Raw genomic sequence first — 14,044 nt, 5'->3', positions numbered from 1 at the left:
CTGCTTGGCGGCCAGCGGCGCGGAGGCTGCCGGCGGACCGAGGAGGCGTGGACGGTTCTCCTGCCTGCTCGTGCCCCGCATGGAGGCCGGCTGAGACGGGCCGGCGGCGCAGCCCCCCCCGCCATGGCCGGCGAGGACGCCCCGCAGAAGTTCCTGGCGCCCGACGAGCCTGGCGGCGCCCTCCGCGGCGGGCCCGGCAGCCTCGGCCCGAGCCTGGGCGACGAGGGCCCCGCCTGCCTCGACGTCTCCGACTTCGGCTGCCACCTCTCCTCCTGCCACCGCACGGACCCGCTGCGCCGCCTCCACGCCCACAGGTGGGCAGGCCCGGGCCCCCTCGTGGGGCTGGTGTGCTGCGCTCGCAGCTGCGGAAGGGTCGCTGCGCAGCCCCCGCTCAGCCTGGCCCCCCTCGCAGGGGTGTCGTGTGGGGCTCTGAGGAATGGGCTGTGGAAAGGGCATTGAGTAACCCCCTTGGCTCAGCCTGGCCTACCTCGCAGGGGTGTTGTGTGGAGCTCAGACGAACGGTCTGTGGAAAGGGCACTGAGTAATCTCCCTGGCTCAGCCTGGCCCACCTCACAGGGGCGTCATGCTGGGACTCAGAGTGACTGTGGAAAAGTCACTGAGTAATTCCCCTTGCTCAACCATGGCTACCTCGCAGGGGCAGCGTGTCACGCCTCAGAGCTTAATGGGCTCTGGAAAGGTCGTTGAATGACTATCTCTTAGCCTCCCCCCCTTCTCAGCTTTGTTTCTGTTCAGGTGTGTCATTGTTTACAAGAATGGCCTGTAAAAAGATCATTGAATGATCTCTCTACCTGGCTGGGTCTTGCCTACCTTGCAGGGATGGTGCATGTGTGTATGTGGGGGGGGGGTTAAATGATTCAGAATAATGGGCTGTACAAAAATCTTTCAGTAATGCTGGCTCAGTCTTGCTGACCTTATGAGGGTGTTGTGTGCTGGTGTGCTTATGGGTTATATGATTCAAAGTAATGGGTTGTAGCAAGGATCCTTTAATAACTATGGCTCAACCTTGCTGTCCTTGCAAGGGTGTTGTGTGTGTGTTTAAATGCTTCAAAATAATGGGCAATAAAAGGATCATTGAGTAACCCTCAGCCTTGCTGAGCTTGCAAGGAATTGTGTGTGTGTGTGTGGGGGGGTTGTTTAAATGATCCAAAATAAAAGGCTGTAAAAGGCTTGTTGAGTTGCAAATTGCAAAGCTTTCCCCTCCTCTTTCTTAGCCTCATCTGCATTGCAAGGTTGTTGGGATTCAGAATAATGGGCTGTAAAATCCTCCCTGGTCAGTCTTAGCTCAGTCAGGACCTTTTCCCCTCTTTGATCTCCCTTGTAGGGCTGGCCAAAAGGCTAAAATGGTTCAAAATAATGACTCTTTTGTCACTGAAAATAGTGACAAATAGTTGGTGGTAGAAAGCTCACTGGGTAATGGATGCTCAGCCTCTCTGACTTTGCAGGGACATTGAGAGGCACTACTACTACTACTACTACTACTACTACTACAGTATTTATCTTTGTGCTGGAAAGCATACGTGTGTAATATCTGTTTTCTAGGCTACTGTTCAAGTCACAGAAGCAAGTTAAAAGTTAAAATGACACCCCTAATTGTAGGTAGACTTGTTAGCTTTTATTCTGGCAGAAGCCCTGTGCCTTCACATCTGGCAGAACCAGATGTGAGACACCCAGAAATCTAGTAAGTGAAGCTCTTTCCATGGTTATGCCTACGTATTCTCTAAATTTCTGCTGTATTCTTCTGTGCTGTTAATAGTTGCATAGCAGAAATTCAAGAAAGGCAGCTTTTTGTGGCAGGGTGGAACCTGGCCCTGGCCATCATTTGCCTCTTATGTTGGCACTACAAGTACACAACATGTCTGGGAAGGTGGAAAAATGGGAGTCTAGGAATACGGGGAAGACTTGAGCTGATACCAGTGAAAACTCTTTGTATGTTGAAGCCATGAAGCAGTGTATACAGCAATGCCTTACACTTTTGTTTGGTTAGGAACCAGAACATGAATGAAAGTCAAAAATGGGTGAACCTCAAAGACTTGTTTAGCTTGCAAAATTTATTTTGGCCTGCAAAAAACGTAACTATAGGACACATGCAAATGCCTGTGAATTAGCAGAAATAAAGAAAATTAGCAGAAATAAAGAAAAAATAAACATAAGAATGTCAACAAACATCATGGAGGGTTGGATGAAATTGAATGGAAGTGGAAAGAACACAAACAAAATTTGCAGTGTGGTTATAATTGAATATGGATGAAAGAGCAGAGCGATGAAAGTCAAATGGATGAAAGTTGCAGTATTGTTGTAATGCATGTTTAAAACTAACAGTGGTAAGTAAATAAAAATCACAAAAGCCTTTGTGATTGACACTTGAAATTTATTCCTCAAATTCCTGATGAAATAAAATGTGTTTAAACTTATCTCCTGAAGACCTGTAGGGAACTTGTCCTGTGGATCTCTAAGGGAGAGGATTTCAAAGAGAAATATTTTTAAAGGTATTGCTGAAAAGATTCAAGGGTTCAACTGATTTAGGGCACAATCCTAACCAGGTCTACTCAGAAGTAAGTCCTATTTTGTTCAATGGGGCTTACTCAGCCTAAGGGTGCAATCCTAACCCCTTATGTCAGTGCTTTTTAGCACTGGCATAGCAGTGCCATTGGGGCATGTGCTGCATCCTGCAGTTGGGTGTCACTCACGGAGGCCTTATCAAAGTAAGGGAATGTTTGTTCCCTTACCTCAGAGCTGCATTACCCTTATGTCAGTGCTGGAAAGTACTGACAATAGGGGGTTAGGATTGCGCCCTTACTTGATGTTCAGGGTACACGCTGTGGTCCTTTGAGGCCGCTCTTTGGTTCTTTGTGAATAATTCATGAGCAGACACTGTCATGTGTCCTTTAAGCACCCTACTACTGATGCCCATTTAGGATGGCTAGGTTTGTGCTTGGAAATGCCTAAATGCAACCTGCTTAACACAGGGGGATGGGTGCGCAGCAATTTTGCAGATCTCTACCTGCTGCCAAGTGTTGGTGCCGAACAGCTCTTAACTTCAAAGAACATTGCTTCAGTATGGGAAGTTTCCAAAGCACAGTGATTAAAAGTGACTCTTGTTCTGTTTTGCAGGTGGAACTTAACGTCTTGTGGCACAAGTGTAGCCAGCTCTGAATGCAGCGAAGAGCTGTTTTCCTCTGTCTCTGTTGGTGACCAGGATGACTGCTTCTCTCTTCTGGATGATCAGGAGTTGACATCTTTTGACTTATTCCCAGAGGGCAGCGTCTGCAGCGATGTCTCTTCCTCCATTAGCACGTATTGGGACTGGTCAGACAGTGAGTTTGAATGGCAGGTAAAAATTCTTTTTCAGTTTGTGACCTAAGGGGGAAAACTGAACTAGAAAGGCTGTGTGTTTGTGAAAGCAGAACTAGACAGCTGCTCTTAATACAGGTGTGTGCCACTTAACGACAGGGATACAGTCTCTGATCCCTGTCGTTATGCGATTAGGTCATAGTGAGCATTCAGTCTAACCCAGTGGTTCTCACTCATTTAGCACCAGGACCAGGAATGAGAATCTGTCAGGAGTAACCAGAAGTGATGTCATGACCAGAAGTGATATCAAGCAGGAAAATTTTTAACAATCCTAGGCTGCAATCCTACCCGTGCTTATCCAGGAATAAGTCCCATTTACTATCATTGGTAAAAGCATCTTTACAGTAGCCTGTTAAAAGTACAGGTCTGTAACATTTCTCCAAATGCAGTCACGTACTATGGCAGCATCAAGTCTATTAAAAATAAAATATTGAAATGTATGGGGACCCACCTGAAATTGGCTCGTGTCCCCCTAGTGGGTCCCAACCGACAGTTTGAGAAACACTGGTCTAACCTATTGCCTTTGCTGTGTAAACAGACACTCTCTGCCAGACACTAACTGGCTGCACAGGCTACTGGAGACTGATTGCTTCTTCTTTGCATTCAGAGCCTCTCTGTTGTGTAAACAGACACTCTGATGCAGGCCATGGGAGACATGATTGCCTCATTAAGAGCATCTTTATGATGTTTTGACCACTGTCATATATGTGATTCGTTGTTAAGCAGCGCATGCCTGTATTATAATCTGAAAAAGCAATTTTATGTAATATTTAAATTAGTGGACTACCCTGCTGTATTCTGAAGCCTTGATCTGATATTTTTTGTGTGCCCCTGTAAGCTGCCTGGCAGTGATATTGCAAGTGGAAGCGACGTGCTTTCAGACATCATACCTAGTATTCCAAGCTCTCCCTGCCTGCTTCCAAAAAAGAAAAACAAGCACCAGAATCTCGATGAACTCCCATGGAGCGCAATGACCAACGATGAACAGGTAAAACCTCCATGTTTGGGAAGCTCTCAGGAGGTGGTGTTTCTGCAGACATTCTCATTTGCTTATATCTAATGGCATGCAATGATTTTTAAGAGTCATTCCTGCTTTCCTCTTAATTATACAGAGAAAATCATTTTCTCATTGTGTTTGTTCAGTGGTATATTGAACTGTGGTTTTTGGGGTTCTGCATACTGTTTGAATAGCTCATTATTGAGAGCTAACGTGGTTTTAAAGATGTTTCCTCTACATTTCCAGCTTCGGAGTCCAAAACCGCTTACGTAAAGTCATTAAGGCAGTAATTTTCAACCTTTTTCATCTCAAGGCAAACTAAAAAGGTGCTAAAATTGTCAAGGCACACCATCAGTTTTTTGACAATTGATAAGGACTCCACTCTGCTGCTGAGGGGCTCAAATCCCCCAATGGCCCTACTAATAAATGACCCTTCTCCAAATTCCCATGGCACGCCTGCAGACCTCAAGGCACAGTGGATGAAAATGGCTGCATTAAGGATATTCAATACAAAATATATAGCTGAACACAGCAAAAACTATTGGAGAAGCAGATCTCCCAGCAGACAGCACCTATTGTCATGGTGGAATTTCAGTGGCTGATCACAATCTCCAGCACAGTTCAGCCCAAACATCTTTAGAACAAGGGTCTTGGTCTCTGCTCCAGAATGAGACCCACATATTAATACTAGGAGAGCTTAATTTTGTTTGCAAAAAGGTATAGCAGTGCTTCTCAAAGTGTGGGTCATAACCCAAGGCCATGTGGGTCATGAGGTGGGTCCACATGCTTTGCCTTTGGTTCTGTTTGGCTCCAAAATTGGAACATAACGGAGCGCAACCTGGAATTCACTTCCAGATCTACCTCTAGATGCTGTTCTTTCATTGTTCAGGCCCTCGATGGCCTCTGTTTGCTGAATTATTTCGTTGTAAGTTGAACATATCCTATACCAGCATACCACTTAGGGTGGCCAGCTCTAGTGCTGCTCATCTTGTGGGTTTTTACACCTACTGACTTGTCTTTTGGGTCAGTGGTTGTCTTCTCTCTGCGTGTGTGCCATCTATTCATCTTGGCCCTGTGTTTCACCCTCTTTCATCAGAAGCTGCTCCCTGGCAGCTTGCATTGGTCCCTCCTCTTTTAAACCATCACGCAGCAGACTAATGTTATGGCACCAATAATATTTTATGGCCCACTGATGTCTTTGGAAGCTTTTCTTGGGAGTCGAAAGGGGTATCCGAATTCAAAAGGGAGCTGTGTGCAAGACTTCAGACTTGCTTGAGGCTGGAGAATCTCAAACTGCCGAACCCATTAGCCATATTCTTTGGTCCATGAGGACACATAAGTACCCGAATATCTACATTCGTCAAACAGCTATTATAAATTCCATGATAATTCATGATACTCTTACGAAAACACTTGATACAGATTTCACTTGATGCCTAAATGAGGGCAGGGATAGTGCTAGCCAGATTTTCCAGGGAGACGTTCCAGAGGGAGGATGCCATGCAAGGTCCCATCACCACTTACCTTGCATCGGACGGAAGGCAAGGCTCCATAGGTCGTGGCCTGTGAGGATGACCTCAGTGGATGTTCTTCTAACTATCTGTATCTCTTGTCGCAGGTTGAGTACATTGAATACCTGAGTCGTAAGGTCAGCACAGAAATGGGGCTTCGAGAGCAGCTTGATATCATTAAAATTATTGACCCGACTGCTCAGATCTCACCCACGGACAACGAGTTCATTATTGAACTGAATTGCCTCACTGATGAAAAGCTGAAACAGGTATGTTAAAATCCCCGAAGGTTCTTTTAATCAACGCCTGTCATCTTTCGATCTGCGTGGTGTTGCTGTGTATCTATGTGACTGGCTAATGCAGTAATAATTGACTTTTCTGTTCAATGAAAAAAGGTGCAAGGAGAGAACTACTTGATGAGTGTTAGGACAGACAAAAGAAAATGTTTCTTTACCCAGTGTGTAATTAGTCTGTGGAACTCCTTGCCACAGGACGTCGTGATGGTATCGCACCTAGATGCCTTTAAGAGGAGATTGCACAAATTTCTGGAGTTGAAGTCCATCACAGGTTACAAGTCATGATAGGTATGTGCAAGCTCCTGGTTTTAAGCTATCTCAGAATGCCAGATGCAAGGGAGGACATAGGATGCAAGTTGTGTCTTGTGTGCTCTCTGAAGCATTTGGTGGGCCTCTGTGAGATACAGGAAGCACCACCCAGCATGTGTGTCAGGGCTATGTGGCGTGCACAACCTGCACACGATGTGGTGCAATGGACTGCTGGCACCAGCAGTGATCCAAGAAAGCTCGGAGAAGGAATGAAAATACAAGCCAGGCAGATTTCCACCAACAAGCTATATTTACATATAGTACAGATAGCAGGTCTCATCGGTAGCGAAACAGCAAGCAGTCTTCAGATACACCAACATAGATTTACACTCTTCCCAACTGCTCACTACGACCCACGAGGGTAGCAGCCTCCCTTTTATACCTCCCCTGACCGATCAGGTAAGGATGACCTCATACCCATTACCTCATCCTCTCGTGACTCGCTTGCATCCTCCTCCTGAGATGCACTTGTCCCTCTCCCATAGACTTGCATTGGGGCTGCAAAGTCACAGTGAATCAGCACATTTACAGTGTTGATTGGTCAGTCTAGGGTCATATGATACACACACTTTTCTGCCTTACTCTAGCCATGGACTTACACACAGATACAGGCCCCAGGCTTTCAGGCCTTGTCATGCTCAGGCAGGAAATTTCCTCCGGATGTGCCACACTGTCCTGACAATGTGTTAAATGCTTGTTGTATCTGTCCTTCATTTGTCATGTGTCCAGGTCAGAAACTATATCAAGGAGCACGGTCCTCGGCAGCGGTCTGCGAGGGAGAACTGGAAGCGGAGTGGCTACAGTTGTGGGAGTGCCAGCGGAGTGAGCGGTACCAGCGCCAGCAGCAGCAGTGCCAGCATGGTCAGCTCAGCCAGCAGTAGTGCTTCCAGTGTTGGGAACTCTGGTTCCAACTCCAGCGCCAACATGAGCCGGGCGCACAGCGACAGCAACTTATCCACAAGTGCTGCGGAGCGAATCCGGGATTCAAAAGTAAAGCCTGGTTCTTTTTGTGCGGAATCATTTTCTGTTTCTGAATGGATTTTTTTTGCTGTGTATCTCTTGAGTAGTTTATTCCGTTTAATTTAAATATGGCTTGATGTTGCAAGGAGAGAGGATGAAACGGATGGGAACTTGGCATAGCGGCAAGACTCGAGTCAAGTCCTGAGTCTCCACCCCCCGCAGCTTGACTCGTGCAGAAGTCTTAATGGGCGTCAGTGTCTTTTGGGGCAGGCATGCCATGACACAGGCCAAAAGAGACTGGGAGGCGTCCAAGCTCGGCAAAGTAGGAGGGGGTGGGATGGACAGCAGGAAGGAACAGAAGCTGCAAGCAGGAGAAGGGTTGCACAACAGCAGCTGGGAGGTTTATTATTATTAACGTTATTTATATACTGCTTTTCAACGGAAAGTTCACAAAGTGGTTTACAGAGAAAAACAAACAACTAATGGCTCCCTGTCCCAAAACGGCTCACAATCTAAATAAATGCAAAAGAAAACCAGCAGACAGTCACTAGAAAAGACACTGCTGGGGTGAGGAGGGCCAGTTACTCTCCCCCTGCTAAATAAAACCCACTTAAAAAGTGCCTATTACGCAGTTAGCAGGGGTCAAGTTAGCGGGGGGGCTTACATGAAGAGTGCAACCCAATCCTTTGTAGCTCTGCTCAGAAGAAGTCCTATTGCCTGTCATTCAGTGAGGCACCTTCTTCCTCCCAGGTGACAACCGCCGGAGCCATGAGGAATAGCTTCCTGGCTTCCCCACCTCCTTCCCCCTCTCCAGCTAATCCAAAGACCTTCCATCCTTCATCCTGTGATCATCAGTTCCTTCAGAGGTGGGCAAGAGATCCTGCTGCCACCTCCCCCATTTCCTGTGCGTAACAAAACATTAACCCTTCCCTGCCTCCTGGCTGGAACTTACCTGCTGCTCGCCCAGTCTCAATTATGGTCCCATGAGGTGTTTCACGTGCTGAAAAAAGTAAGCAAGCACACCCAGACTCGAGTCTGCACATGTGGGGACTCATTTCTGAGTCAATGGCTCAAACTTGAGTTAGTGCCTGAGTCAGACACACCTGGCCCAAGTGTACACGAGTCAACCAAAAATATGCTTTTTTGCAACTTGGACTCCAGTCACCTGACTTGAGTTCCTATCCCTGGTATGAATATATAAACGTATATTGCTACTTTGCCTGAGTCAGTAAAGTCTGTAGCTTATATTGTCTGTACTGACTGACCTCCAGCAGCTATCCAGAGTTTCTGGCTCACTGACCTTTCCCAGTCCTACCTGGAGATGCTGCACATTGAACCTGGAACCTTCTGCATGGAAAGCCAGTGCTCTACCCCTGACCGTAGCCCCTCCACCTTCTTACAAAGTTCTGTCTTTTGGTTGTCTCATTGAATTTTAAAATATGGAATATCTCCCATGACAGTGTCACCCTGGATCCAAAATGGCTTCATAATTAAACATGTTCATCACTTATTTGGCATTGTGCAGAAGGGTTAGATATAAAAGATAAATGGACACTTTCAGCCTGGTATTATCAGTTTCACAGCCCAGTCTTAAACATAGGAACTTAGAATTAAATCCACCAGTGGGATTTACTCTTGGGTCAATTTGTATCAGATTGCAGTCTCAGTTGCTTCTGTTTCTTGGAAAGCTATTGTATTTTTTCACCTCCCACTGTAGCCAGCCCTGAAACTAGCTGTTAGCTAAAGATAAAATGGAAATAAAGACCAGCATAAAACTCTATTTTGAGTTATCAGAATTGGTGTAAGGAGGAAAGAACCAGCATGTCTGTGTGACAGGCCTTTCCAGAGCCCTCATTCATGCCATATACTACTGATTAGTGAGTGTGTGCAATGGGAGAGAGAAACCTGAGAACGTGTATTACAGTTCAGCTTTTCTCAGAGTGGATTGGTACTCACTAGGTGGATCGCGAGTCAATTTCAAGTGGGTTGCATAGCATCTTTCTCAGCCACTGTTGAATATACAGAGCTGAAAATAAAGGCTGCAGAGCTACTGGCAGGGCAGGCTCCCAGTGGGAGAGAGGCATGGTGATTTGTCCTGAATCAGTGGGAAGACGGGAAGCTGGAAAAGGGGGGCAGTTGTGTGATTGGAGAAAGATCCACGTCTGTGTTCTGCTTTGACTTCCAAGCTGGAATGTTTGATTTCTGAAATATGCAAAATAACAGCACAAGTGCACTGTGTAATGGAACCTTTGGCTGATCGCGGCTTAGATTTGAAGCCTACATTGCTACTGTCACTTCTGGCCATGACATCGCTTCCAGGACAATAACATCACTTCTGGTGGGTCCCAACAGATTGTCGTTCTAAAAAGTAGGTCCTGGCGCTAGAAGTTTGAGAACTACCATATTGTATCGGTACATGCTGTTTAACCAGAAATGCCAAATTAAATATACCATTTTAATCCAAGACTGTTCTCTGCAGAGACAGGCGCTGACCCTGGCCCTTGCTTTATTTCCACAGAAGCGTTCTAAACAACGCAAGCTTCAGCAAAAGGCTCTACGCAAGAGGCAGCTGAAAGAGCAGAGGCAGGCCCGGAAGGAGAGACTGAGTGGCTTGTTTCTGAACGAGGAGGTGCTTTCTTTGAAAGTGACTGAGGAAGACCATGAAGGAGATGTGGATGTCTTGATGTGACAGGGGTGAAATGATCAGTGTTCTTTCTAAGCCTTAAAAGCATATCCTATTGTTTACATATACTTCTACCAAAATTTTGATTAAAGCCACGATTAGCTGTCCTCCGAACTTCACTCATCTGCATTTAAAAAAAGAAATTGGTGGGGTGTTGTTGTTTTTTTTTTGCAAGTAATAAGAGATCAAGAGATTCGTTTTTTAAATAAACTTAGGCTAGTGTATTTTGCTTTGATGTTGTGTTGCATTCTGTCTGAAAAGCTTACGTTTTCATCTTAATTCAACTTAAAAACTATAGAAAATGTTAAAAAACATTTCTTCTTAGGACAATCTGCCCACTCTCAGGCTTGAATGGTTTAAGACAGTGTTCTGTTACAAACAAAACACCACTCATCTTTTCAACAATGGTTACTTCCTTTGTCTGCTCCTGTAGTCATATCATAGCTTGATACTATATAAGAAATCATTTTTAGGTTTCCTGAAATGGATATTGTACAGTGGGTCCTCTTCATCCATAGATTCAGAAACTGTGGACCCATAGAGGGCCTCTGGTTGCAACTGGGAGTGCCTTTCGGTTGCATCTGGAGGCGTTATGAGGCGTGGGAAGGCTAAGTGCTACCTCCCCATGCCTCAGAACACCTCTGGATGTGTATGGAAGGCACTTCTGGCCATGTCCAGAGGTCTTCAATGGGCCAAACCACAGATCTTGGTATCCATGGGTTCAGTATTTGTGGGGGGTACAGAAATGGATCCCCTGCAGGTACCAAGTTCCAACCTGTATCTTCATTTAGTGCAGATCCTGAGCAGTGTGACCCAAGAAGCTGAATATAACTGACTAGTGATATGTGGTGGCCCACTTGAGAAGCCCCTGTTTTTGGTCTCCTTGGGACTGCAAAATCAGACAGACAGGCCACAGTCCAAAGCTACTGGCGACATGAGGTTTTATTGGGTTACACAAGTTCTGTGCAGGTCTGATTTTGTGCTGCAAAGCAATGGGACAATCTGCAGAAGGAAACTCCTAAACACACATTTTTTCCCCGTGTATGTGTTTTATGTTATAAATAACTAGTGTCAGGTGCCTTAACGTTTAATTTGAGACCTTTGTAGGATTATGGGGAGAAAATTGCAAAACTGAATAAAGCAGGTCAGACATTCCTAACTCAAGATCTTCTAGTAGAGTTGAGTAACGTTTTAATCCTCTTAAGCCCATTAAGCTTTTTAAAGAAGCTAAGTTTTGGATTCTGTTCTAGAAGTCTTAAATTTAGAGACGCTTCCTGGCCATGTCTCTGAATGTCTCTTACAGGTAGCTCACAATTCTGGATTTGGTTAAATTGATCTGATTAGGTTAATACCGAAAACTTGGGTTTCTAGATGTATCACATGGAAGCACAATCTGCAAATCACTTAAGCAAATTTAATCATCTTCAGCGCACATTTCTACATCACTTAGCTTCCATAACTCGTGAATCTCTACCTCTTTTTTTTGTTTAGAAGCAAGATGATAATCTGAGTATTGTTCATCTGAATGTTTACAGATGTTTGAAATCCACTTGATACTGGGTGTGTGTGTGTGTGTGTGTGTGTGTGTGTGCGTGCGTGCGCGTGCGCCATCCACACCTGAAAAAGAATTTTCCCTTATTTGGTATGTATAAAATCAGTGTTCCATCCTTGTGATAATCCAGGCTCTTATAATTTGAATGTTCTTAGATACAATCGCTAAGACTTTGCAACCTAAAGTTCAGTATTATAGCAAACCAGTGAGTGTTTGATTCAATGGTCCCCTCTCCTAGGTCTGGATCCTTATCATTGTATCAATTGCATAATACTTTCCAGGCACTCTGTACTTTTTCTTAAAAAAAAAAAAAAAAAAAAAAAAGCTTTTGGTGTTTTGAGCCCCTTCTGTACCGTGTCTAAACAGAACATGCTGGTCAGTCAACAAATATCAATTTTGAGTTAGGCACACATTTATAAATCCAAGACGGAGCTACGTGACTTTGAGTAAACTGTCATCTTTGAAGTCAATTATTTAATAGCCCTGAAATTGACATGTATTTTTCGTTTGGAAACAAAATTAGTAAGAGTTGACCTCCTTGGTAGCCTTCCTCTAGTGTTCCATTCATCTTGAACTCTTTACAAACCACGTAACAATTTAATTTAACCAGCATAAGCAAGCAGACAAACAATTTCCTTCCTTGGGAATTGTTTTCCTAACAAGGCTTAGAAGGAGCACTGAAAACTTGAGTGGAAAACATTGCTGTTCTCTAGCCCAATCTGACGGACTTATTTACATTTATATGTGTAACTGTGCTCAGATCCTTCTTCCACCAGAAATGTTTTGATAATTCCTGTTCTTTGACGGAAATGAAACGGTAGCATTTTTGTAAAGCTGAAGAAAGGATGCAGCAACCCTGGTTTTGTATTGAAAGCTTGCTTAAAGTTGGTGATCCCAGCATCCGATAGGATTTCTTGATTCATAATACAGGTATGCGCCGCAGAATGACATTCCAGCCAATGACAGAAGGAGGTTTGTAGACTACGTGCAATAGGTTATACCAGATTGTCCCACTAGATGGCACCGTGTGCTAAAAATGTTTGCACAATGAAACGTTCCTCAGAACGTATAGTGTCGTTAAGTGATGCATACTTGTGTGTTATTATTTTGGAAACATGATGCTCAAAGAAAACTGGAAGATTTCTCTGGCAAAATGAGCATAAAATTGTATATATGAATTTTAAATTCTATCGGAATGATGTCCGATAGAAATTCTTACAGTGCAGTAGCCGAAATTCTAATGTTGAAATGACCTGTTAGTGATCATATCTTTCCCCTTCCAAGTTGTTTCAACAGTAGCTGAACCACCAGCAGGAGTTAGCATGCTTGGTCACTCCTTGGCAATCGGTCTTCCAAAGGAACAGAGTTTCTTATGGCTGTCATCTTTATTCCGCAAGTTCCCACTTTTTATTGACTTGAGGGCCCAGTGCTACTGTGTTTTGCAGATGGATGTTTGGCATGCAAAATTGACACAATAATTTGACCACTGGCATATAATTTTAGCTGAGATCACGTGTGTGTATTTGATTGGAGTGTGTGGCTGAGCAGGGACTGGAAGGGCTGCTGATGGTTTCAAATGTTTTGTAATATGGATTGTTCATGATGGCCAATGATATTGGCACTCTGAGGATATACGCTTCGTAACCAAAGCAAGGAAGAAGTTGTCTTTTTTGGAAAATATGCTTCAGATGGTCTTAAATATATTTAAATCTGGACTATTTTCGCCCCCCCCCCCCAGAATTTCTGCTAAAGTATACGGTGTGCTGAAATGCACTTGTGTATATACAACTGTTCATTGTACATTCTGTATCTACCTGCTACAATGTTTGTAGAAAACCTTCTTCCTTTCTCTTTGATGTTGTGAATGATTTAACCAATAGGTATAAAACACTGGGGGACTTTTTAAAGCTCTTTAATTGTACTTGAAAATAGTCACATGAATACGGTAGTATGAGAACGCATTAAAAAACTTACCACTGAATGTGTGCAGTGTCGTGTTTGGGGGCAACTTCAAGGGAGTGGCAACCGGATATGGGTATCATGTTGTCCATTTGTTCCCAGAAGTATCTGGTGGGACACTGAGGTACAGGAAGCTGGACTAGATGGGCTTTGGACCTGATCTAGCAGGTCTACTCTTATGTTCTTATGAGCCAACAGAGCTCTTCTTATTTCTGAATGCCAGATGCAAGGGAGCAGCAACAGGATGAAGGTCCCTTGTTGTCTTTTGTGCTCCCAGAGGCATCCAGTGGGCCACTGTGAGATACAGGAAACTTGACTAGATGGGCATTTGGCCCGATCCAGTGGGGCTCTTCTTATGGGGAGACCCTATAGCTCTCTTGTCACAGAGGTGGGCGCTTCCAGGGG

The 14,044-nt window shown here is 44.6% G+C and overlaps 1 protein-coding gene across 1 annotated transcript; it reads left to right on the top strand.

Annotated features, from left to right (window-relative positions):
• Positions 1-10,352, top strand: FAM199X (family with sequence similarity 199, X-linked). The gene is made up of 6 exons (XM_066640020.1): positions 1-314; positions 3,133-3,352; positions 4,211-4,360; positions 5,988-6,149; positions 7,215-7,475; positions 9,964-10,352. The coding sequence occupies exons 1-6, from the start codon at positions 124-126 to the stop codon at positions 10,132-10,134; spliced, it is 1,155 nt and encodes a 384-aa protein (XP_066496117.1). The 5' UTR covers positions 1-123; the 3' UTR covers positions 10,135-10,352.
• Positions 10,353-14,044: the final 3,692 nt, after the last annotated feature.

This window comes from Tiliqua scincoides, chromosome 12, assembly GCF_035046505.1.
Source record: "Tiliqua scincoides isolate rTilSci1 chromosome 12, rTilSci1.hap2, whole genome shotgun sequence".
NCBI lineage: Eukaryota > Metazoa > Chordata > Lepidosauria > Squamata > Scincidae > Tiliqua > Tiliqua scincoides.
The sequence above is the reverse complement of the archived record's forward strand: the minus strand, read 5'-3'. Positions and strand labels throughout refer to the sequence as shown.